Genomic DNA, 27,206 nt, shown 5'->3' on the forward strand with positions numbered 1-27,206 from the left:
AAGATTTGTTTAACTGAAAAAACACCAAGACCTGCAGTAAAGTGCCTTGTTTTGTATGTCTTTGCATTCATTCATTCTTTGTGTGTTTCCCTAAATTTCTGTAAGTATGCACAACTTTGCAGTTCTTGCCTATTCAAACCCTTGTAATCGTTCTATAAGAATCCAGTTTAATAAATTGAGGAAAATAACTTGGTTTAGGAGAACGAACATACTTTTGGGCAGGTACTTGTATTATGTATAGTAATAGACTCTAAAGAATGTGAAAATTTTTCAGAATTATTTTGACAGATTTTTTATTATTAAATATATTCATAATACCCATTATGTCAACTGGTGCTTGTTAAAATGAGACCTGGAAGAATTTAAGATTAGTGAGAGAAATTTGGCCAAATTATTTGTTAAAGTGAGGGAGAGCCATTGATACTTTTCAAATATTGACAGGATTTTTTGGGAGGAGTGAGGAAATGGCCCCAAGTGAATTATCTTTTTAATCCTGAAATAAAATTTGGTAGTAAAGATTTGGTAAGGTGTGAGGGTGGATTTGGTGGTGGTATTTTATTAAAGACATTAAAATGAAAAAAAGCCAAGAATTCTGTAAACTGAGTTCAAATGGGGTTCTTCTTCCATAGTTTTTGGCTACGGCAGCCTCCGCCTTCTGGGTGCCAGGGATTCTCATGTGTCAGCCCAGGTAGCTGAGATTACAGGCGCACACCATGATGTCTAGCTAATTTTTGTATTTTTAGTAGAGACAGTTTTGCCATGTTGCCCAGATTGGTCTGAAACCCCTGGCCTCAAGTGATGTGCCCCCCTCGGCCTCCCAAAGTGCTGGGATTACAGGTGTGAGCCACTGCGCCCAGCCCCGTAGTTAGTTTTATTAAAATTAACAATAGTCCATTTTCAGTGTAGAACCTTAACTTTACCAATATGAACACACTTTATTTCAGTCTACTATTGATTGTACAATAATAGCTTCATAATCAGTAGCATCTACTTTAAATAGGAATTACATGATAGTAATATAGAAAAGTCTGAAAGATCATAGTAATTGAGAAATATTTACAGACTCAATCATACAGCTTTAAAAGACCTGGTATCCTAAGAACTGGACAGCATCCAACATGGGCGAGACACAGTAAGTATATATGCTGCTTTTCACATTCTGCAAGTGACCTTTAGCCAAAGTTGCCTCCAGGGGTTTTAGTTAGCTAGCTGCATACTACTAAAATGTGTGACAAAGTCAATTGTCAAGGCAACTGATGAGCAGTGTATTAAAACAATGTGTAGTTTATATCTGGAGGTTAGGATAGTTTTACATTAGGAAATCTATTATCTACCTTATTAATTAAAGGAAAAGTCCATTGCTTGCTTGACAGCGTATAATAGCTATTTACCATGAAATCCTGCTTTTTTTAAAGAAACAAAATTTAGGAAAAATACTTTTTAGCCTAACAATGTTCCTTACTTGAGGAAACAGCAAACACCGAAACAAGCTTTCACTCTGTCATTTAAGCCCATTTAATCCATTTTCTCAACATTTCTTCAGAAATTTCTGTGGCAAAGGTCACCAATGATCTCTTTATGACTACATGCTTAAACACGTGGATGTTTTAGTTCATTCTGAGGCAACTAGATTGTTAGCCGTCCAGCCTGAAGTTATATCCTACTCACTTGGCTTCCCTGACTGCTCTCTCTTATTTTTCAGACGACTGCTTCCTAGTCATCTTTGTGGACTCAAAGCTTTCCATGGTTGATCTCAACCATTCAAGTCTTTTATGTAAATCCATAGATAAATATGTGTGTGTAGCCCCACTTTACTCCCAAATCTCTTCTAACCTGAATTCCTGCAAATAAATAGCCACTGTCCAGTCATCCAATCTGGAAATTTATAGACTTCCTCTCTATTAATTATCAAGACTACACATTTTTCTTCTGTTTCCTATTTATCTGACTGCTACTTTAATGCCTAGTTCTAACACTGATCATCTGAGGCCCGAACTATATATAATCCACCTCAAAAACTACGTGAAACATTTTGTTGGGCTGTAGCCTCAGGTTAGTTTGAGTGCCAACTGTGCATTTAATTCTGAGGCACAGGGTTTAAATGACTTGCCCAAGTCCATTTAGTAAGTGACAGCAAAAATTCAGCCCTTCACCTTGGTCCTGATTTGTCACCTCAGATAACTTGTCCTCTGTCTCCTGCCTGATGTCTACTTATCCTTAAAGATTTAACTCCTGCATCCTCTCCAGTAACCTTTGCTGAACCTAGCTTGGACTAACTTGACCTTTCCTGTCTGCTTGCCACATTAGGTGCATCCGACTATGGACACCTTAATTCTGTTGAAAGTATTCTTCCCAAGGGAGTCTTCCAGCTTACACTTGGTATGAAGGGGAACTCCGTGTTTGCCAAGATGGCAGCTACACTTAACTGTTGGGTTGTTTCCTTGCTGCTTCAACTCCATGTTCTCTACTGTTACTCCGTAAAGTCAGACTAAGCCTAATCCCTATCTACATGACAGGCTTTCACTTTGACTTTAGGTCTTCATTCTGCAAAATCATGGCCTTATCAAATGAGGCCTTCCCTGGCCACCATACTAAAAATAAAAATAAAGTACAACACCTCCCTTCTTGCACTGGAATTCATCCTTATCTGCCTGTTTTCCCTATAGGATATGTCACCATCTCACATATTTTTGTTTTACCCTTCCCACTAGAATGTATGCTTGAGAGCAGAGGCTTTTGTTTTGTTCATTGCTGTCTTCAATGTCTAACTTTAGGAGAAAGCCTGACACATAGTATTTACTCACTAAATTATACACACATATTTAATATAGATTTACATACACATATATACATGCATACATGTAATGAATTCAGAGATTACTTTTCTTGTAGTCTGAAGACCATATGTTGCCAGATCTTTCAACTATTCGTGTTTTTGAAGCCACAGACCTATTTTTTTCTCAATGTTCCAACTTATGTGTATCTTTATTTTTTCCAAAGTAATACATTTACATAGCTTAAAAGTATAGTTCTAGAAGATACGTAGTGAAAATACTGTGCTCCTGCTCCACTACTACTCACCTGAACATCCATTCCTTAAAGTTAACTACTCTTGTTGCTTCAGCTATTTATCTCCATGTCTAAATAACATGCTTCCACTACTTGATTTTTTTTAAATGTAATTTAAAGAAATACATGTAACAAATACTATCTTAGGTGAGCAGCAGCATTAAGTACATTCACTTCATTGTGCTACATCACCACCATCCATTCACAGAACAACTCATTTTGTAAGATGAAAACTGTACCTATTAAACTCCCATTTCTTCCTGACCTAACCCTTGGCAAAGAGTTTCTTGGTGAGGTTGACTACTTTAGGTACTTCATACTGTAGTCTAAGAAGTATACAGAACTTGACCTTTTGTGACTGGCCTATTTTTTTTTTCTTTTTTTTTTTTGTTTTTGTTTTTGTTTTTGTTTTGTTTTGTTTTAGATGGAGGCTTGCTCTGTCTCGCCCAGGCTGGAGTGCAGTGGAGCGATCTCGGTTCACTGCAGCCTCTGCCTCCGGGTTTCAACTTTTTTTTTTTTTTTTTTTAAGTAGAGTTGGGATTTCACCATGTTAGCCAGGCTGGTCTCAAACTCCTGACCTCAGGTGATCCACCGGTCTCAGCCTCCCAAAGTGCTGGGATTACAGGCGTGAGCCACTGCACCTGGCCTGTGCCTGGCTTATTTTGTTTAGCCTAATGTCCTTCAGGTTTATGCATGTTGTAGCACATGTCAGAATTTTCTTCTCTTTTAAGGCTAAATGATAATTGTATGTGCAGATTACATTTTGTTTATCCCTTCATCAGTGGACACTTGGGTTGCTTACACCTTTTGGCTATGGCAAATGATGCTATGAACATAGATACACAAATATCAAACAGATGGGTGTACGGATATTAAAGAGTCCTTGCTTTCAGTTATTTGGGATACATACTTAGAAGTGGAATTGCTGGATCATATAGTAATTCTTTTAATTTTTTTGAAGAACCACCACACTGTTTTTCACAGAGGCTGCACCATCTTACATTCCTACCACAAGAATTCCAATTGCTGCATATCCACACTAATGCTTGTTATTTACTGTCTTCTTCCTATAGATTAATGAGGATGTAATTCCTGTATACACACAAACTCAACACTTCTTTTCTTCTCCTCCGTCATAGTTCTATCATAGTAACCCCCAAATAGAAGACTGGCAAAGGACTCACATCCAATTTTTTTTTTTTTTTTTTTTTTTTTTTGAGATGGAGTCAGTCTGTCGCTGAGGCTGGAGGGCAGTGGCGTGATCTCGGCTCACTGCAACCTCCGCCTCCCAAGTTCATGCAATTCTCCCTGCCTCAACCTCCCAAGTAGCTGGGATTACAGGCGCCCGCCACTGCGCCTGGCTAAGTTTTGTATTATTTAGCCCGGCCCATATCCGAATTTAAAGAAACAAAATTTGTTTTAAAAATTCCTACCAAAAATATAGGCAACTAAAAAAAAAGTATGGGTAGCTGGGCATGGCGGCCCAACGCCTGTAATCTCAGCACTTTGGGAGGCTGAGGTGGGTGGATTGTTTGAACCCAGGAGTTTGAGACGAGCCTGGGTAACATGGTGAAACTCCATCTGTACAAAAAAAGTTAGCTGGGCATGGTGGCCTACACCTGTAGTCCCAGCTACTTGGGAGGCTGAGGTGGAAGAATCGCTTGAGCCCAGGAGGTCGAGACTGCAGTGAGTCAAGCTCACACCACTGCACTCCGCAAATGGGTAAAAGCCTTTTCACAAAAGACATACAAATGAATAATCATCTGAAAGGTGCTCAACATCATTATCAGGTAAATTAAAATTAAAGCCACAAGAAGATCACTACACACCTGATCTGAATGGCTAAAAATAAAGAAATTGACAATACCATCATGGGATGAACATAGAGCAAATGGAGCTTGGACACACTGCCAGTAGTAACATGATTTAAGCATTTTGAAAAATTATTTGGTGGTTTCTAATAAATCTAAATATATATATTTGCCCTATGACCCATCTTTCTACTTTCTAGAATATACTCAAAGAAAATGAGAACATAAGTCCAAAAGAAGATATAGGAGAATGTTCATAGGCAGCTCTATTCAAATTAGTTTGAAACTAGAAGTGATCCAAATATCCATAAACAAGAGAATGGACAATATATGATATATTTATAAAGTATTATGAAGCTTAGGGAAAAAACTCAGTGAATGTGCACAACACAGATGAATCTAAAAAAAATTCCTGAGTAAAAGAAGCCAGACAAAACTACATATTGTAGAATATATTTAAAATGTTGAGTCTTATTACTAAGAGACCTTTCTACATTCTTATAAAAATTGTTCTACTTTATATTACATAATTTTAAAAAGGGATCTGTAATAGTATTTTAATATGCCAGAATTTTGATATATTTTTAATTGTGGGAAAAATTTAAAGACCAAATCATTACTTACCTGATAAATATTTCCTTTTGTATGGGACTAAAATACAAAAGAAAATAAAAATTAGAATTTAATTATGTTTTATTATAGGATTGACTTTAAACATGTTCACAATCATTAAAAATAAACCCTTTTATTAGTAGCTTAATATCAATATATTCATAGCTTAAAATCCATATTTCTTTGCCTCATTAATTGTCTCTGTTGTCTGTTTTGAACTTAGTTTTTAAAGAAAGATGTAGAGGGCTAACAACATGCATTAGCTTGGTTGGTGGAAAAGAATACGGGATCTTGAGGAAAAGACAATAATGAGGTAAAGGAAAAAAGAGGATTCTGGTTGGAGAGTCTAGGAAACAAATGTCGTAAAATTAAACAACTGTGACACTAACTACCTTAGTATGGATGTACTCACTATTTCTGATGTTTTGAAGTTATAGTTTAATTAAAAACTTTGTTTATGTAATGGCACCCTGAGGTGCAGAACCTGAAAAGAACCAATTTTTTAAAAAACAAATATTTGAAGTTGAATACTGCTACCATAAAACTATGACAAACATTTTGATAATCACTGTAAAACTAATAGTAGTCAAGGATCCTGCTGTAGCAAGTAAAGAAATGTACATACTTCCATATGTAAAGAAAGGAAATAATCAAAGCAGGATGTGGAGTTTTGGTTTACAGTTGAAGTAGAAGGGGAAAATACTGAGGATGCAAAATGGGGAAATGGTTGCTTATATCATGTTTTAAGCACCCTAAATTCATATTTTGAAACATTAAAAAAAAATAAAAACTTTTTTTGTAGAGATGGTGGTCTTGCTATGTTGACCAGGCTGCCTCAGCCTCAAAAAGTGCTGGGATTACAAGCATGAGCCACTGTACCCAGCCCACATTTTGAAAATTTAATTTTCTTTAATGAGAAAACATTTACTTTCTAAAACTTAGAATAACAAACTGTGTAGTGTTTTAACAAATAACATCAAAATACTTTTGTGGGCCAGGATAATTCTGTTCATTAAAAAACCTCTGGGACGGGCACAGTGGCTCACGCCTGTAATCTTAACACTTTGGGAGGCCGAGGTGGGCAGATCACAAGGTCAGGAGTTCGAGACCAGCCTGGCCAATATGGTGAAACCCCATCTCTACTAAAAAATACAAAAATTAGCCGGGCATGGTGGCAGGTGCCTGTAGTCCCAGCTACTCGGGAGGCTGAGGCAGGAGAATCGCTTAAAGCCAGGAGGCAGAGGTTGCAGTGAGCCAAGATCGCGCCACCGCCTCCAGCCTGGGCGACAGAGAGAGACTCCATCGCAAAAAAAAAAAAAAAAAAAAACCTTCTGATGGGTCAGAAGAAAACATTTTAATTCCAAATAAATTATAAACTATGATGTAGTTTTTGTTTGCCTAAACAAAGGATGTTCTTATGGAGAATCTAATTCCTTGTAAAGTAACACGAGAATTCTGGAATTATACATGATTACTCTTCACCACTTCTGCTCACTCAAATCGCATGCAAAGAGATTATAATAATTCCTCTGAACAAGAAATTTTTGACCTCTTGCAAACACTAAGCAGATAGAATAAAAGTATGCCTATTTCATGTGATCTGGCCTTACCTCCTAAATGTAAGAGAATTACAATTTGAGTTCCAAGAGACTTAAGAGCAAACCATCCTATTAATATATTCTGAAGTCTTATTCCCTCTATTTTTTTTTTTTTTTTTTTTGAGACAGAGTGTTGCTCTGTTGCTCAGACTTACTGGAGCCTCAACCTCCCAGGCTCAATTGATCCTCCCACCTCAGGCTCCCATGTATTTGGGACCACAGGTGCACGCCACCATGCCCAGCTGATTTTTGTATTTTTTGTAGAGATGAGTTTTTGCCATGTTGCTCAAGCTGGTCTTGAACTCCTGCACTCAAGCAATCCAGCGCCTCAGTCTACCATAGTGCTGGGATTGCAGGTGTGAGCCACCGTGCCTAGCCTTATTCTATTTATTGAGGCACACTTATCTCAAAATTATTTTAAAACCAGTCCTACTTTCTCTGCCCCTTCTAGAATGGAAAAACACCTTCGGTCATACTTACTAGCTGTTTTGCATAGTGTTCCTTCCACAGAAGAAACTTCACAATTTCCTTTTTTCCATTCACCTGTCTTGATGTGCAGAAAAGCACAGGTGTCAACTAAATCCTCATCATCATCTTGGTCTGTCCACTTATCAAATGTCATATTTGAATTATCAAACCACTTGAAACTCGCATCTGTCAATTAAGGAATATTTTCAACATTATGACAGTTTTAAAAGGTGTTCAAGCCAAAAAGCGTGTAGGATTAAAGGTAGAAAGTTACTAAGGTATGTCTGGTCTAAACTTCTGGTTGTAGGATTAAAATTAGGAGGAATATATCCTGTGTACAGCCAAATCATCAAAAGCTATCGATTTAAGAGGTTTCTGAAGATGATCCAATTTTTGCAAAAATATATACATGTATAATATTCTCATGGGAAAAAAGTCAAGAAAAATAGTTAAATATTAGTAGTAACCTTAATAATTTCATTTCATTTGAAAATGTTTACATATGTACTTTATATTTGTCTAAAGTGATGATAAATACGTTTATATAATAGAACCGTGATAATTTAGTCTATCCTTAGCCTATTAGTTGCAGACATGAATACTAACTTTTATGATCATGCTATATTACAAAAATACTGAGCCTTAGAGTCACATTTTAATCCAGACAAGAATCAACTGTGGCTTTCATCTGTGTAACTCATTGAGCTATGCAGATACAAGCTGTGGTATGATCATAGGTGCACACTGAAAATTGAACACCTGGAGGCCACAGGAATCATCAACTTGAACTAGAGAATTGAAGAGCCATCAGTTTTACTACATTAAAAAAAGAAGAACAAAGTCATGTCCCATGAGGTAAATATCACTTACCATCTGTGTCATAAAACATGCCTAGTAGGATATCATCTGGGCCTTTCCATTGCTTTTTCAAAGTATCCAGTATAAAAGCATTTTCTTCTTCATTATGTATGCTTATCATGTCCGCTCCTGAAATTATTTTAAAGAGAAAAAAAGTCAGCATATTCCAGAATCAGTGAAAATCACTAGGTATATAAAAATAATAAATAGTTGCTTAACTTTCTATATATATTAGAGCTGGACAATAAACTTTGATCTTACAGTTCATACAAACTAATAAGGTTACAGGGACATGTCTTGGCTCTCAGCCTCTAATATGATTTATGTCACTGAAATTATGTTTATATCTCAGTATACTTTACATAATTTTTTTTAAGGGATAGAAAATAGTTGTAGGGGCCGGGTGTGGTGGCTCATGCCTGTAATCCCAGAACTTTGGGAGGCTGAGGCGGGTGGATCACCTGAGGTCAGGAGTTTGAGACCAGCCTCGCCAACATGACGAAATCCTGTCCCTACCAAAAAAAATAAAATAAAATAAAATTAGCTGGGTCTGGTGGCACCCACCTGTAATCCCAGCTACTCAGGAGGCTGAGGCAGGAGAATTGCTTGAACCCAGGAGGTAGAGGTTGCAATGAGCTGAGATCACACCACTGCACTCCAGCCTGGGCAACAGACTGAGACTCCATTAAAAAAAAAGGAAAGAAAGAACGAATGAAAAGAGAGAGAGAGAAAGAAAGAAAAGAGAAAGAAAGAAAAAGGAAGAAAGGAAAGAAAATAGCTGCAGGGGAAAACTTGTTTTAAAAATATTCTAAGACCAGCAAAATTGCTATTATTTTATTTCAACTGCCTTGAAATAAAACCATATTGGCATGTTGGAAATTTCGTCTTGTTTTCACAGAGCCAATGTTCATGTATGACTTTTTCAAAGGGAAACAACATATATGTATTAAGTATTATGTGGCACTTTAATAAGATTAATAACTTTGGTGTTTACATTTATTCCTTCTATAATAAATGTATATGACTTTGATTAAGGTATCCCTAGTACAATTTGATACATTCTTCCAAATGTTATTGTTGAAGAATATAACAGTAATAAAAAGCACCTTTAGGCTGGGCATGGTGGCTCACGCCTGTAATCCCAGCACTTTGGGAGGCTGAGGCGGGTGGATTGCCTGACCTCAGGAGTTTGGTACCACCCTGGTTAACATGGTGAAACCTTGTTTCTACTAAAAATACAAAAAATTAGCCAGGTGTGGTGATGCACCCCTGTAATCTCAGCTCCTCGGGAGGCTGAGGCAGGAGAATTGCTTGATCCTGATCACAAGGTCAGGAGATCAAGACCATCCTGGCTAACAGTGAAACCCCGTCTCTACTAAAAATACAAAAAATTAGCCGGGCCTAGTGGTGGACGCTGGTAATCCCAGCTACTCGGGAGGCTGAGGCAGGAGAATGGCGTGAACCCGGGAGATGCAGCTTGCAGTAAGCCGAGATCACGCCACTGCACTCCAGCCTAGGCGACAGAGCGAGACTGTCTCAAAAAAAAAGAAAAGAAAAGACATTTTTTTGGCTGGATGCAGTGGCTCACACCTGTAATCCCAGCACCTTGGAAGGCCAAGGTGAGAGGATCACTTGAGGCCAAGAGTTTCAGACCAGCCTGGGCAACATAGTGAAACCCTGTCTCTACAAACAAACAGACAAAATAGCTAGTACACGTCTGTAGTCCTGTCTATTCAGGGGGCTGCCATGGGAGGATCACTTGAACCCAGGAGTTCAAGGCTGTAGTGAGCTATGGTCATGCCACTGCACTCAAGCTTGGGGGGACACAGCAAGATCCTGTCTCAAAAAAAAAAAAAAAAGACACTTTTACTTCAAATATTTTACAATATGAAGTTATAAATCTATTTCCTAGAGAACACTCAGTGTATGGTCTAGCAAATAGCCTTTTTATAATTTTTCCTTAATGTACTCTTCTTTACTACAGTCTTACTTCATGGTCCTATGTAATCTGACTTCAGCACTTTCCAGGCAGAATAACTAAGTGATTAAGAACTCTAAGCCTAAAATCCAACAGACCTGGGTTAAAATCCTGGCTTTGTCAATTATTTCCTGTGTAAGCTTGAACAAATAACTGAAGTTAATTTCATCTCTCAATAAAATGATAATAATACACTACTTGATAGGTTTGTTATGATAAAGCCAGGTAAAGTATATGAGGTGTTTAAGCACAGTGCCTGGCACAGGATATGCATGTTAAATAGACCCTGCTTTGGACAATATTGTCCAACAACTGTCTTCCAACTCCAGGATTAAATATATACCAAATTCCACTGCCTGTAGCTTGTGTGTTGTCAAATAAAAGTTGTACATTAAATCTCAGGACCCAGTTAAAAGTCAGATGTGACAAAATCAATTTTTAAAGAAATTAATGAACACTGTTTACTAATTTGTGAAAAAACAAACAGAAAAGAATAAGCCTTTTACCATGATCAGTACACTGATTCCTGACGTCCTCTATGCTTTCTACTTTGATGGCTTCTTGGAGAAAAATGTAACAACTGTCTTGGAACTGAATCCAAGTAGATGAAGGACAGTCTATGTAGAAAAAAGAAGAACACTGTTAAATAACTTGAGAAAAAGAATTACATAAATTCCCAAAGATAAGGATATTAGATACTAAATTTTCACACACACACAAAGGCAATTTCCTTTGTTAAATCTTTATTAAAATAAGAAATCAACCAGTGTAACAGGAATTTGTTTCTCTCCATTATTCATACGGGAAAAGAGAAATGTGCCAATGATTCTCTTCTGACTTTACAGAGCAAAGATACAAGTTTTTAGGTTGTTTAGGAATTCAGACATGTAAATTAGTGTTATTACCAAGGCAACAAACTATCTAGAAGACAGCCAATCAGGATTACACACTTGTCTTTGAAGGTTATCTTTGCAGTATTTAACAATTTCAAAAGTCTTAAGACTTTTACAAGGCCCTGTTGTTCAAATTATACCTCCAAGAACAGAGAAGAGAAAAACAAGTTGCTAGCTTATAAATATTCACACAAGTTTTCATATTGCACAGGAAAACGAGATCGACATTCTTATGAATGTTCTTAATTTAACACCTCATCAAAGTAGATTCTTTGAGGTAGTTCAATGAAATAGAACCATAACTCTTCCTCTACTGCTCTAAAGGGACATCTCCTTCACCTCTATCTTAGTCTCTTTCTGTTTATTATAAAGACGTGCATTTTTAAGCCTAGGCTCTAGAATTTAATTGGTTAGTATTATAAGCAAAAGTAACCCTGCAAGAGTTGATTTCACTGGCCAAAATGGAAAGAAGAGAATTTTACTTAATTCCAGTGAATAAAGAAGTACAAAGCAGTAAGCTTCCATATTCTGTTAGGTTTGTATATAGGTAAAAATCTTAGTGATTTCATCTATATAAATATATAGCAATTTTATGTTTTAAGTTCTGCTTTTTTTTTTTTTTTTTTTTTTTGAGACAGGATCTTGTACTGTCGTCCAGGCTGGAGTGCAGTGGTGCGATCTCAGCTCACTGCAGCCTCTGCCTCCTGGGCTCAAGGGATCCTCCCACCTCAGCGTTCCGTGTAGCTGGGACTACAGGTATGTGCCACCATGCCCGGCTAATTTTTGTATTTTTTGTAGAGACAAGGTTTTGCCACATTGCCCAGGCTGGTCTCAAACTCCTAAGCACAAGCGATCCACCCTCCTTGGTCTCTTAAACTGCTGGAATAACAGGTGTGAGCCACCACGCCAGGCCTAAGTTCTGCATTACCTTTTTAATATAAACAAGTAGAAGCAAGCCCTACCACAAAGATCAGAATTTACCAATCAGCTACATTAATCTAAATTAATTCAACACTCTCAAGTTTACTAAGCTCAGAATATGGCAGAGAGCATTGGTTGTCCCCAGTACTGACCTCAGCTTCTTATATAGCACACAGCACACGGCCACCAAGCTAGATTGCTTCGCAGTCTTGTAACTTCTGGATAATTAGGGTTTAACAGAAGTGGAATGTTCAACATAGCGGTCTTGCCTTTAAAAGGAAGCAGTGTGCTCCCTGTATCCGTACAGACTTTTTTTTTTTTTTTTGAGACAGAGTCTTACTCTGTCACCCAGGCTAGAGTGCAGTGGCATGATCTTGGCTCACTGCAACCTCCGCCTCCCAGGCTCAAGTGATTCTTGTGCCTCTGCCTCCTGAGTAGCTGGGATTACAGGTACACAACACTACACCCAGCTAATTTTTTAATTTTTTCGTAGAGACAAGGTCTTGCTATGTTGCCCAGGCTGCTCTTGAACTCCTGGGCTCAGCAATTCTCCCATCTTGGGCTTCCAAAGTGCTGGGATTACAGGTGAGAGCCACTGTGCCCCACCTATAATTTATTTTATATCCAAGTTTTTTTTTTTTCCTTCCAGCTGTTTTATAAGCACTTGAATTACACATATGACTACCGTGGGTTTAACTCTGGCAGGAATCTAGAACTCTCCCACAATGCTGGCTTAAAGATACGGTTGTTTTGCAACAAGCACTTTGCTTTGGGAAAATGTTCATTATGAAACATTAAAACAATCTGGCTATAAAATTACACGATACCAACATTTACAAAGCAAAGAAGTCCAGAACAGAGTCAGGAATTGGAGAAGCCAGACAGCTTTGTAGGAGGAAGGTCTGAAAACAAGACACTTGGTTGAAAGTCTATATGGAGCAGGTAGATCCTTTCCCTGAGAAATAGTACTCAGCCATCTCAGGTTCATTATACATTTCTGCCACCTTCTTTGAAAATCTGGCCTTTATTCAGAGAAAAGACTCTTCTTCCTTCAAATCCACTTCCAGGCCATCAAACATTATTCTCTGTCTGCTCATCCTTTGAGGCTCAGGCCATCTATACCACCTTCTCCAAGACATCCCCACTAGAATTGATTGTGATTTTTGCATGTAATTTCACCACACACCATCCAATGGCAGTGTAAAGTACCAGCAGGAACACGGCTTTAACGTCAGACAGACTTATGTTTTTATTTTGGTGGTGAGACCTTGGAAAACTTATATTATTTCCTGTGTTTCATCAGGAAAAGGGAGATAACATCTACCTCACTGGATTGTTGTAAATATCAGGTAAGATACTGCAAACCTGCACAGCACAGTGTCTCGTACAAGGAAAGTATTAAAATTATGTCGTTTTTACAGACATCATCATTGGCATCTTTTGCTCCTGGACAGTGACCACTCTAAAAATAGGGACTAAACCTTATTAATTTTTGGATTCCTAACACCTCAGATAGCTCTTGGATTATAATAGGGACTTAAAATATTCAGCTGAATGAATGAATCCTCTTATTTGTCCTTAAGTAGCTTAATTTATCATCTCTTCAGCATCTTCAAACACTCCCTTTCCCTGTGGGTTCAACCTTTCCTTCTTGAAGCATGTTAAGTTTCTTTTTCTTTTCTCTTTTTTTTTTTTTTTTTGAGACAGAGTCTCACTGTGTCGCCCAGGCTGGAGGGGAGTGGCACAATCTCAGCTCAATGCAACCTCTGCCTCCTGGGTTCAAGTGATTCTCCTGCCTCAGCCTCCCCGATAGCTGGGATTACAGGCTCCCGCCACCACACCCAGCTAATTTTGTATTTTTAGTAGAGGCAGAGTTTCACCATGTTGGTCAGGCTGGTCTCGAACTCAGGTGATCGGGCCACCTTGGCCTCCCAAAGTGCTGGGATTACAGGCATGAGCCACTGCGCCCAGCCAAGTTTCTTACATACTAAAATATAACTGAATTGACCTTGCTGCCAATTCTAATACCTTTCCTGATACAGTTTTTAAAAACTAAAGTTTTTATTCAAATAAAACATACATGCAATGTACAAGTCATAAATATACAGGTTGGTGAATTTTTTTTTTCTTTTATTTTTTGGTGAATTTTTTTATAAAGTAAACATACCCATATAATTATCAGAGGAATGAGGAATAGAACATTAACCCCTTTTGTTCACCATCCCTTCCAAAGGTCATCTCTAACCTAACTTCTAACACCATCGATTAGTTTTGCCTGTTTTTGAACTTTATAGTTATGGAATCATACATTGTGTACTCTTTTGTGTCTGGCTTCTTTTGATAAATGTTACTTTAAAAATCATTTTATTTAAGACTTATCTAAGAACTTATTCATTCTTCTGTTGATGAATATTCGGGTAGATTCTAGTTTGTGGCCATTGTAATGCTGCTTTAAACATTCTATGCATACTTTTTGTGAGTACCTTTGTAGAAGTAGATTGCTGGGGCCATCGAGTATGCATGTGCCCAGCTTTCACAGATACTGCCAAACACTTTTTCAAAGGAGCTGTAATTCTTGCAAGCAGCAAGTAGTTTTTTCTTTTAATCCAGCTTGATCATCTTTGTCTTTTAATTGAAGTATTTCCAGTAATATTTAATGTGGTTATGATGAATTGGGGTTTATATCTACCATCTTAATATTTGTTTTTCATTTGTCCTACTTATTTTATGTTCCTTTTTTCTCATTTATTGTCTTTTTTGTATTACACATTTTATGTTTGATCCTTTTTCTTTTAGCTTGTTAATTATATATTCTTTAATTTTTTTCTGTAGTAGCTACCCTGAAAATTATAATATGTGACCTTGATTTATTAATACCTCAAATAAATCAGTACTTTTACCACTTCCTAGGCAGTCCTAGAAACATACAATATTTTAATTTCATTGGCTTCCTTTCCTTTATCTTGTTGTGTTATTACTGTTTTGCCTGGCCGGTGTTCTTTTAGATTTAAATACATATTTACCCTCTCTGTTGCTCTTCATTCCTTCTCGCATTTCTGTATTACTGACTGGGATAATTTTCCATTTGCCTAAAGAAATCTGTTTGGTGTTTCTTTAAGTGCAGGTCTACTGGAAACTCCCTCAGTTCTTGATACTCTATAAATGTCTCCACCAGGCACAGTGGCTCACGCCTGTAATCCCAGCACCGAGGTGGGTGGATCACCTGACGTCAGGAATTTGAGACCAGCCTGGCCAACATGGTGAAAACCTGTCTCTACTAAAAAATACAAAAAATTAGCTGGGTGTGGTGGCAGGTGCCTGTAATCCCAGCTATTGGGGAGGCTGAGGCAGGAAAATCACTTGAACCCAGGAGGCAGAGGTTGCAGTGAGCCAAGATTGCACCACTGCACTCCAGCCTGACAACAAAGTGAGACTCCGTCTCAAAAAAAAAAAAAAAAAAGAAAAAAGGTCTTTATACTGTCTTCATGTTTGATGGCTATCTTTGCAAATACAGAATTGTAGAATGGCAGCTTATCTTTCATTTAAGATGTACATAGTCATCAAATATATATACATAAAAAATATATATATATATATAAATAAATATAATGACATCTTGGTCAATGATAGACTGTATATATGGCAGTGTTCCCATGAGGTTATAACACCATTATTTTTACTGTGCTTTTGCTATGTTTAGAAACACAAATACTTACTTACGTTGTGCTACAATTGCCTACAGTATTCAGTATAGTAATATGCCATACAGGTTCCACAAGTTACTGCAGAGCAATCGGCTCCAGCACGTGGCCTAGGTGTGTAGTAGGCAGACCATCTAGGTTTGTTTAACTACACTCTACGATGTTTGCACAATGACAAAATTGCCTAATGAAAAATTGCATTTCTCAAAATGTATCCCTGTTGTTAATTAAGCAATGAATCACTAATAGTTTTGTTGCTTGGGCTTCCATCATTTCTCCTGAGAAGTTAACTGTCAGTCTCACTGTTGCTTTTTGGACAGTAATGTGCTTTTCCCCCTTCTTGCTGCTTTCAAGATTTTCTTTGTCTTTGGTTTTTAGCAGTTTTACAGTGGTATGCTGTTGTTTTAGTGTTTTTAAATCCTGCTAAGAATTCAATGCACTTTCTGAATCTGTGGCTTATTTTCACTGATCACTTTTGAAAAGTTCTTGGCCATTATCATTTCAGATGCTACTTTTGCTCCATTCTCTCTCTCTTCCCTTTCTGGGACCAAAATTACATCTATGTTAGACTTTTTACCATGTCCTATATATCCTTTTGCTCTTTTCAATACTGTTAATACTCTCCATACTATAATCTCATTCTTCCTGGTTTATTAATGCAATCTTAAGTTGTAACTTAACCGGGGTAAGGGTAACTCCAATTTTTTTTTTTAAAGACAAGATCTCTCTCTGTCACCCAGGCTGGGGTACAATGGCATGGTCATAGCTCATTGCAGCCTTGAATTCCTGGGCTCAAGTGATCCTCCCACCTCAGCCTCCTGAGTAGACATGATGGCTAATTTGTTTGATTTTTTTTGTAGAGACAGGGGTGTCACTATATTGCCCAGGCTGGTCTTGAACTCTTGGTCTCAAGCAATCCTCCTACCTTGGCCTCTCAAGGTGCTGGGATTACAGGCGTGAGTCACTGTGCCCAGCCTACTTCAGTTTTTCATGCTGTTAAACCCCATCTATTGAGTTTATAATGTCAGTGATTTTTCAGTTATAGAATTTCAACTTGATTATATTTTTAAAATTTCAATTTGATTATATTTTAAAATTCTGAATATTAGTATTTATATTCTTTAACTTACCATAGTTATTTTAAAGTCCATTTCTGAAAACTCTAATTTCTAGGTCAGTTATTAGTCTGTTCTCTACTCTCCTACCCTGCACCCTCACACCCCCTTAAGCCTGTTTTTTTTTTGTTCTGTCTGGTAGTTTTCTATCAAATGCCAAACACTGTGTATGAAAAATTGTAGTACCTCTAAATGATGTTATCTTCCTTTAGAAAGGATTCTGATCAGCAGGGACTGAGTCTATGTGAAGAGGTGTTCTAGTCTTTGTAGACTTTTGATCTGTAGGGATCACCAGTTGAAAGCCTGGATATTAACTAGAGCCACCTCCTCTTTGGTGAGTTAAGACTCATATTTTTTCTTTCCTCAACACTATGAGATTGCCAAAAACTCTGCTCTGCTTTTAGCTATTTAAGATTTTACCAGCTCTCCTAAGGAGAAAAGTAATACACAGACTGTTGGGCTCACCTCAGCAAACTGCCTTAGCAGCTCTCTGATGCCAGCAAATACGATTCTTACGGAATTTAATCTAGATTTTCTAGTTGTTCTTAATGGGAGTGTTAGTCTCCTACTCCATGATAGCCAGATGCAAAATTCCATCTTTTATACTTTTCAACAAGTTATCAACAATTGGTCACCCATCTACCCATCATCCATATCAGACATTTGCTGAGCAACTCCTATGTGTCAGGTATAATGCTTAGTGTTAAGGGGTGATGAGAAAAAGAGTAAAAGTCTCCTACACTTAAAGTGGTCAGTCTGATGGAAGAGTCAGACAGACAGACATAACAGATATTCCAAAGGTAGGATAGGTAAAATGCTATGAGATGTAGGAGAAGGAGAGTATAACTTTGTAGAATAAGTGAGCATTTCAAAAAGTAGGCAATATTTAAGCTACATCTCACTGGATAAATAGGAAGTTGCCACAGATAAAAGGAAAAAGAGAAAAAAAAAATCCAGGCAGAGGACATATGATAAAAAGCACAGTTGCAGGTACCTAGTAAGGTCTCCATAAATATTCATTGAATGAGTGAACTAGGATATAAAGGCAGGTTTCTTCCCTCCTTCCCCTCTCTGCTGCCAGAGACATGACAGAGGACACAGAAGTCATTTCCAGAATAAAACTCAAACTGAAAGTCAAAACGGCAGAGGCTCTAAATTGCAAACTTTGATTATTCTTTCTCTTCTTTTTTCCCTTTTTACTTTCTTCTGGTTCCTTTTATTGCTCTTTTTCTTTTACCTTATGGAATTTTAAAAAAGTGAAATGGAAACAGACTGCATTACCACACTGAATGACACCTGAAACACTTTTATAAATCATTGGCAATTATTGAACCACAGGTTCAGAAATGCACTTTTGTATTATTTCTAGTCAAAACTACAGATAGTGTTTTCTACTTATAACAAATAACTCGACAATATATAAAAATGAATTAATTTTTGAAACACCATTTATATAAAATAAAATATGTCTAATAAGTCCACAAAAATATAATCAACACTCAAGTCAAACACTTATAGTTCTTTTTTTTATCTTTTGCTCCTGGCATGCTGTGAAAACATGTAGTTCTTACACTTTATAAATTAAAATGATCTGAAGATATGATCTCTAAAACACTGATTAAGGTATATTCTTATTTCAGTGGCAGCTCATGTGTCAATTCTCCATGAAGTGTCTCAGCCTTATCTTCCTCTAACCTGTGACTCCTTTGAACATCTGTAGGACTTTTAAACTGCGTTATGCATGAGAGGCCTTTTCTGGCAACAAGGACTAAAGACATCCTCAGGCTAATAGATGATAGATTTATTGTACAGATACGTGGCCAATAAGAAAACTGAGGATACTATCTCAACAGTCAAATAGGCTTAGCGTTCATATACTAGGCCCTATATTGGGCTGATGCCTAGCCTAGAGTAGCCAGCTTTTGACTAAGGAAATTATCCTTATTCCAATTAGTTGTGGCTAGGGTTTTAAAAATAATATGGCACAAATCATAAGAACTGTGGGTAGTCATTCTTCTTTGGCAAAGGAAATGTGTTACCCTCTGATGATGACCTATACACGTTTACATAGCACTCATTAGATCCTGCTTTATATAGCGGCTATCTGATATTCATCCTGTTTTCCCAAATGATTGTTAACTCCACAACAGCAGAGACCATGTCTGAGATCTAACTGTACTCTCAATAATAACTATCCTTCTGTCTTGAACATAACGCTGGAAGGGATGCATAGAAGTGGGTCAATACAGGACTCTGGTTAAGCCCATTAGGCTGTGGAGAAAAGTCTGGCTCTGACTACACAATCTTGGACATGTTATTTAACCTTACTGTGTCCCAGTTTCCTTATCTGTATAATGGGAATAACAGTACCTATCTGAGGGGGTTGCTGTTAAAAAATTGTGCTAGGTGCTTCGGATTCCACAGTGAACAAAAAGGAAAAAAATCCTGCCCTTCTGGAAATTTATGTTCTAGTTGAGGCGGATATGCAAAAGGAAGACAAATATGTAAAATAATATGTTAGATGGTGTATTGTGGTCTATTGCTATGTAAAAAATTAGCAGCTTAAAACAAGAAACACTTACTGTATACTTTTTCTCTGGGTCAGGAATTCTGAAGCAGTTGCTTGTCTGGGTGATTCTGGCTTGAGGTCTCCATGAAGTTACAGTGAAGATGCTGGCTAGGGCCACAGCCATCTAAACACTGAACTGGAGCTGAAAGGTCAGCTTCAAGAAGCCTCACTCATATGGGTGGTGAGCTGGTGCTGGCTGTGGGCAGGACACCACAGTTCCTCACCACATGGACTTCTACACAGGGGTGCTTGAGGGTCCTTATGACATGGCAGGTAGCTTCTCCCAGAGTGAGTGATTCAAAGGAGGGCAAAGGTGGACATGCAATGCTTCATACAATCCAGCCTTGATTGTCACACTGTCTTATTTCCGTACTATCCTATTGGCTATTGTATTAGTCAGGGTTCTCCAGAGAAACAGAGAACCAACTCTGTGTGTGTGTGTGTGTGTGTGTGTGTGTCTGAAAAGATAGGAGGGAAAAAGTCACATGCATATTTCAGGCAAACAGAAGGAGTAGCAAACACAATGCTACTGTATTTGCACAGTATGGCAATGAGTATGATGATGATAATGATAACCAGCTACTCAAAGACCATTGCTGAATAACTAAGTTAGCAATACAGAAATGGTCCCGAACTTAATGATGGACAACTTACGATTTTTTGACTTCACAAGTTTATTGGGATATAGCCCCATTCTAAGTCGAGGAGCATCTGCATGTGACAAGACCAAAAAAAAATTTTTTTAAACAGGATATGTATAGAAAAATAGAAAACAGACTGTTGAATCACTTCCCCAAAACTTTCAACTGCCTTCTCCTTAGGCTCATTTCAGCATTAGCAGTAACTCCAGTTAATTCAACATGGAACCCCTTTTCTCATGCTATAGATCCCCGATCAGAGTGTGTGCCCCAGGAACAAGTTTTAAGCACCATTCAAAAGATATATTTTTACTTTGAGAAGAACAGTGCTCAAATAGAGGCTGGATAACTCCTGTGAGGAGACTGTTGACGTTCATGCACCTCATGAGCAAAAGGCTAAACTAAGTCATCTTCAACGCTTAGTATCTTTGCTATAATCCTAATATAATTAAAAACCTGCCCACTAAGCTCTCTGCAAAGGGCCTATTACTCTTATTTCTTCACAGCAGTCGTGAATGATAGGTTGTTATTAATAATGCACTTAAATGACTCTTAGGGATTTTATAATTTTATAATTCTTTAATTTAATACGTACAGAAATTTAGGAGCCTCATGAATATTTTAAAAGCTGTACTTAGCATAACTCCAAAAGTTTCTGTATAGATCCTCTGCCTAAAATTATCATGTGCTAAAAGAAGATAATGTCATATTCACAGGAATACTTTGCATTACCAGTCAAATCTAATAGAACTCTCTGTTCCTTTATAAGTTCTCTCTTTGTCTCTCTTTTTTTTAAAAAAGAAAAAAAAAAAACAGGCACAGCATGAGGAAGTGATTCTTGGGACATACTTGTTCTAAATGTTAACAAAGGAAAAGGCAAAGACTTCTTTTTCATTTTCATTGTCAATAATAAGACCTTTGCTCCTCTCCCATTAAGATATGAGTTGTAGTTACATAACTTCCGCAAGGGCAACTGTGGCAGAGACAGATGAAAAAGAGGGGCTATTTATTACATTTATAATGTATGGAGGAGGGAGTGGCTGTTCCAAGTCCCTGACTAATCCAGAGATTCTGTGGCTGTACTCTGAGCTTCAAGATCTCTCTGAATCCCAAATAAATTGAGGCACTCTGACACCCCATCCCCTCTCCATATCACTCTTCCCAATCTAGCTTTCAAGACATCCATCTCCATATTCTCCCATCACTTCCCTCTTCAGAAGGGCTGTTATAATGTATATTCATAGAAGGGGTGTGCCATTGTTAATCTGTACCTTTCTCTTTGGGCACCACTGGTCTATTTTTTAAAGATTTGGTCTCAAGATTTGCTTTCAAAATCTGAAATAGGCCAGGCACGGCAGTTCACACCTGTAATCCCAGAGCTTTGGAAGGCTGAGGTAGGAGGATCACTTGAGCTCAGGAGTTTGGGACTATCCTGGGCAACAAAGTGAGACCCCACCTCTACAAAAAAAAAAAAAAAAAAAAATTAGCAGGGCATGGTGGCATGCACCTTTAGTCCCAGCTACTCGGGGGGCTGAGGTGGGAGGATCACTTGAGCCCAGGAGGTCAAGGCTGTAGTGAGCCATGATTGCACTACTGCACTCTAGCCTGGGTGACAGAGTGAGGCCCTACTCAAAAAAAAAACCAAAACAAAACAAACAAACAAAAAAAAACACTAAATAACCCACAAAAGGAATGAAATACTTGATATGCACAATAAAAATTACCGAAAGTAACCCTGCTGCAAAACTAGTTTTCAACACATAAGCAAATTGTTAAAAGATTCTCAACAGTAAAAGAAGTCCTGAAATAATACCTAATTTAATTTCACTTTCTCATTGGAAGAAAAATAAACATTAACATTTCAAAATTAATTAAGTAATTAATTTATTTATTTATTTATTTATTTATTTTGAGACTGAGTTTCGCTCTGTCGCCCAGGCTGGAGTGCAGTGGTGTGATCTCAGCTCACTGCAAGCTCTGCCTCCTGGGTTCACGCCATTCTCCTGCCTCAGCCTCCTGAGTAGCTGGGACCACAGGTGCCCGCCACCACGCCCGGCTAATTTTTTGTATTTTTAGTAGAGACGGGGTTTCACTGTGTTAGCCAGGATGGTCTTGATATCCTGACCTCGGCCTCCCAAAGTGCTGGGATTACAGGCATGAGCCACCACGCCCAGCTCAAAATTTATTTTAAAATACTCTAATATTTAATCTGAGATAATTTCCCCTGAAACATAACTGTGCCATACACAAGAGTCAGAAAAGGTGGCATCAGGCCGGGCACGGTGGCTCACACCTGTAATCCCAGCACTTTGGGAGGCCGAGGTGGGCAGATCACGAGGCCAGGAGTTTGAGACCAGCCTGGCCAACATGGTGAAACCCCATCTCTACTAAAAATACAAAAGTTAGCCAGGCGTGGTGGCGCATGCCTGTAATCCCACCTACTCGGGAGGCTGAGGCAGGAGAATTGCTTGAACCCAGGAGGTAGAGGTTGCTGTGAGCCGAGATTGTGCCACTGCACTCCAGCCTGGGTGACAGAGTGAGACTCCATCTCGGAAAAAAAAAAAAAAAAGAAAGAAAGACAGAAAAGGTGGCAGCAATAGATTAAGATGATTTAAGGCTTTGAATTCATTATGAAATGAGTGCATAGCAGAGAATATAATTTCAAAAAAATTGCAATCCGCTTATCCCACCTACTTTTTAAATAACTCACCTAAATTTTTTCATCCTTTCATTATAACTCAGAATAAAGTTCAGAGACACAAATCAAAACAAAACAAAAATCCACAAGATGGTAAAATCTCTGTTGTTATGGAGCTTCCCCCTGGTAAGAGAAGCAACAAGCAAGACAGATGAATAAACACGATGCATTCAGAAAGGCTTGGAAAAGATAAAACATGGACATGTGACGGAGAATGTGGGTGTTCAGGGAGGCTTTGGAGAAGGTGACATATGAACAGAGATCTGAATGGTGGAGGTGGGGGCAGCCATGCCAAGGACTGGGGCAAGGTGGTGTGCACAGAAGGACCAGAGGTATTGGAGTACCCAGATACTGTTTACTCTGTGGATACCCAGAGTGAATGGCAGGAAGGGTGGTAAGAGATGGCATCAGGGAAGAAGGCAGAGGCACCTCATCTAAGGCTTGTAGGACATGGCAATTCAAAATCCCTAGATTCTGATCCACATGATGATCACGGAATGAGGACTTACTCGGAACATGCTTGTTCACTCAGCTCATGCCAGGCATAGGAAATCACTGACCAAATAAACACATACTGATCATCTATTATGTGCTTAAGCACCCTTATGGAAAAACTTTTTAAAGCGATGCCATGGATTTTCACTCAGGAATTTAAAGGATGTTTTGTCCACTGTGATTTTCAAAATAATAGCTAAGAACAAGGTAAGATCACTTCACTAATAGCCTCCAGAATGACAGACAATAACAATGATTTCCGTTTCAACATCACATTTATATGCAATACCCATATTTATTATGCAACATCGTAAGAGCTTTTCTATTAAGATCTTGGTATTCAGCAACAAACTCTTTCTTGACTTAGTTCTAAGCCAAATATGACCCCTGATCTTGCTTGGATGGGACATTTGTAAAGTATTATGAAAAACCCACTTAGTTTTTCAGCCCTATAACATTAGCATACATATGAATGTGCTCAGTAACCATAAACATCCAATACACATAAGGTGGTATTCATATGTTTTCTGGTTGCAACAATTACCCTTCATTTGGTATGAAGAGAATAAAGGGAAGGAAACCAAGATGAACCACGCCTGTAATACGGACTAGACGTGGAGTTCCCACTTAATGCTCCCAATAGCCCCATGAGGTAAGTATTATCTCTGTTTTACTGAAGAGCAGATAAGTTGGTTAACCAGCTAGGTCAAAGCTCACACTCATTTCCAAATTAATCCTTAAAGCTTCCTGACTGAGAGGAGCTGATTAATTAACAACATTAATTTATTCATCATGTACTTTTCTAAAGCTCTTGAAAAGCCTATTGATCCACACTGGACTTATCAAAGGAAATGCACAAAAATTTCCAAAGGGAAATTTGCCCTCTATTGCTGGTCAAAACAGCTTCACTGAAGAAGAGACATACCAAAATCTAGAAACTGATTTCCTTTAAAAGTCTGACAAGAAAATTCGACTAGCCTAAAGTACAAATGCAAAGCCTCGCAGACGGTGGTTTACATGAGAGTTGAGATGTTACTGGCTCGCAAAATGAGGGTGTGCAGAAGGAGGGTTCAGAGACAGCCCAGCTTTGTCTTAGACAAAATTAATGTTCCCAGTCTGAACAGTGTGAACATGGGCACATCTTGTTTCTGCCCCTTTGATAGGCAGCAGATGGCATAACCAGTCATAAATGCAGGTCCACAAAAGTTTTCAAGAAAGGAACCTTGGGTTTCTATCCAAGTTCTGAGCTGCTGCTGCCTCCAACACTGAGGTCCACTAAAATATTCCTGTCAGCAGACTTTGAGCAGGCACTTATTATAAAAACGCAGTGAAATTTGGGGCAAGGGGTGGGGGGGAATCTTTTGCATTTTATTTCAATCTCTTGAACTTTATTTAAGCCCACACAAGTACTCATTTAGTTCTTGTTTATTTTGCTCTTTCATTCCTGGAATTATTCAGTCAGTGGTGTTTTTGGAAGTCTCTGTTCTCCAGAGTCTCCCCATCCACATATTCTTGACATGCTTGTATGGAAATTTTTTTTTAATAAAAACCACAGTCAACAAAATTGTGCATTTTCCTCACGAGTCGTTTTGTAAATGAATGATCACGTGTGTGATTTTTCAGATGTCACTAGCACAACAGCAGACTAGAACTTTAAAACTCCTTGATTTCAGTGAAATCCAAGCTTCGCCTGTTCCCGTTCCTCTTCCATCCAGGGGTTATTTGGCTGAACTGTTTTCCTGTTTAAACAACTTGAACACCAACCAACTAGACAAACAGCGCTGCTTGCAAAAGAGGGCCTACTTCCTCCGGCCCCCACCCCCATCCCAGCAACCCCACTCCGGCCGCGCACCAGCAGGGGAAATCGCCACCAACGTCTCCGCTTCTCATTTCAGCCCGAAATGGCCCTGAAACGGCGCCCGTCGTGCGACTCCAGGTCCCTCAGTTCTCCGACCAATCGGCCTAATTTGGGGGTTCCCTCCCCGCGGAGTGGGGTCTGCGGTGAGGATGTGGACTCCGAGGAAGACAGAGCCCTCCCTTATTCTCGGCCACCTCCCCTCCCCGAGGGCAGGCGGGTGAGAGATGACCCGGAGCCAGGACCCACGGGGGACGGGCGTGCAGGGAAGGGCGGGATGTCCGGCCGGGTGCTGCGTCTGCGGGCCGCCCTCGGGTGCGCGGGGACGAAGAGCGTGCGTTGGGAAGGGGGCGAAGGCGGTAGCGCGCGGTCCCGGCGAGGGACTACGTAAGGGCTTACCCGCGACGGCAGCAGCGGCGAGGCCCAGCACCGGCAGCAGGAGCGCGGGCAGCGCTGCCCGGAGCATGACGGCGGGTGTGGGTGGGCGGCAGCGGCTGCGCGGCCGGAGAGGAGCGGAGCGGGGCGGGGCGGGGCGGGAGCGGGGGCGGTGCTTCTCGCGTGCGAGTTTAATCCCCGCCGGGCGGAGCGTGAACGGCACTGGGGGCTCCCACCAGGAGGACCCGGGTGCTCCGTCCCGCAGGAGCGGCTGGCGCGCGGCCTTCTGGAACTTCTAATTTTTGTTTTTTAAACTTTTCATTTGAACTGAAATAATTTAGGACTTTCGAAAATGTTGCAAAAACAGCACAAGAGATTTCCGTAACCCTTCAGCCAGCTTCTCTAAATATTGACATCGTATATAACGCCAGTGCAGTGATCAAACACAGGCACTGGGATAATGCGATTAGCTAATCTACAGCACTTACCACATCTCATTAATTGCCCCTCTAAGGGTCCTTTTCTGTTCTGAGATTCAATCCAAGATCATACATTGCATTGAGATGTCGTGTCTCCTTAGTCCCCCTTTAATCTAGGACAGTTCTCTGTCATTCTTTTTCTTTCACGATCAAACCACATTTAAAAAGTACTGGCCAGTCGTTTTGTAGAATGTCCCTCAGTTTCATTTTGTCTGACATTTCCTCCTAATTGGATTCAGGTTGCGCTTTTTTGGGAAAGAGTACCCCAGAAGTGATGTACGTGCTCGAGAAGGACAAGATGTCGATGTCTTATCACTGATGTTAACTTGGATCACTTGGTTAAGGTGGCGTTTGCCAGCCTTCTTCTTTGGATCTACTGGCCAGAATCATCCTTTTCAAAGACTCCTTTCAGTGGACTATGTCTCTTAGAAAACTTTTCTCTGTTACCAGCTCCTGGATGAAGAGTCTTTAAGCTATGTTTGCTACAATGTATGCATAAACTGTGCAATTATACTTCACCCATGAGGGCCTCTGGACAACACTAGCCAGGGTCAAGCAAGAGTGCTTGTTTAAGCCTCATGTCATTGGCAAAAGAGTTCCATGAAATCAAGTCTAAACTGAACAACATGAAAACAAATGACCCAGTTAAAAAAATGGTCAGATGATCTGAATACACATCTCATCAAAGAAGTTATATAATGGCAAATAAACAGATGAAAAGATGCTCAACATCATATGTCATTGCTGAATTGTATATTAAAACAAAAATGAAATGCCACTACATACCTATTAGATACCAGAATCCAAAAACACTGACAAGACCACATGCTGGCAAAGATGTGGAGCAAAAAGAACTCTCATTCAATGCTGGTGCAAATGCAAAATGGTGCAGCCACTTTGGAAGACAGTTTGGAAGCTTCTTCCAAAACTAAACGTACTCTTACCATACCACCTAGCAATCACAACTCCTTGGTATTTATCCAAATGAGTTAAAAACTTACATACACACAAAAACCTGCACATGAATGTTGATAGCAGCTTTATTCATAATTGCCAGAACCTAGAGGCAAACA

At 39.1% G+C, this 27,206-nt stretch overlaps 1 protein-coding gene across 2 annotated transcripts in view; it reads right to left on the bottom strand.

Annotated features, from left to right (window-relative positions):
- Positions 1-25,806, bottom strand: part of CD302 (CD302 molecule) — a 29,446-nt gene extending 3,640 nt beyond the window's left edge. The window contains exons 1-5 of one of the 2 annotated variants that reach the window (XM_009237763.4): positions 25,679-25,806; positions 10,901-11,011; positions 8,429-8,545; positions 7,571-7,744; positions 5,505-5,531 (exon numbers count right to left, since the gene is read on the bottom strand). In XM_009237763.4, coding sequence (XP_009236038.1) covers positions 5,505-5,531; positions 7,571-7,744; positions 8,429-8,545; positions 10,901-11,011; positions 25,679-25,745 — 496 coding nt within the window. In that variant the 5' untranslated portion in view covers positions 25,746-25,806. Of the gene's footprint in view, positions 1-5,504; positions 5,532-7,570; positions 7,745-8,428; positions 8,546-10,900; positions 11,012-22,941 lie in introns of both variants that reach the window. The other variant, XM_063712616.1, reaches the window with a different exon arrangement.
- Between the last annotated feature and the right edge of the window lie 1,400 nt (positions 25,807-27,206).

The sequence above is a fragment of the Pongo abelii genome, chromosome 11, assembly GCF_028885655.2.
Source record: "Pongo abelii isolate AG06213 chromosome 11, NHGRI_mPonAbe1-v2.0_pri, whole genome shotgun sequence".
Classification (NCBI taxonomy): domain Eukaryota; kingdom Metazoa; phylum Chordata; class Mammalia; order Primates; family Hominidae; genus Pongo; species Pongo abelii.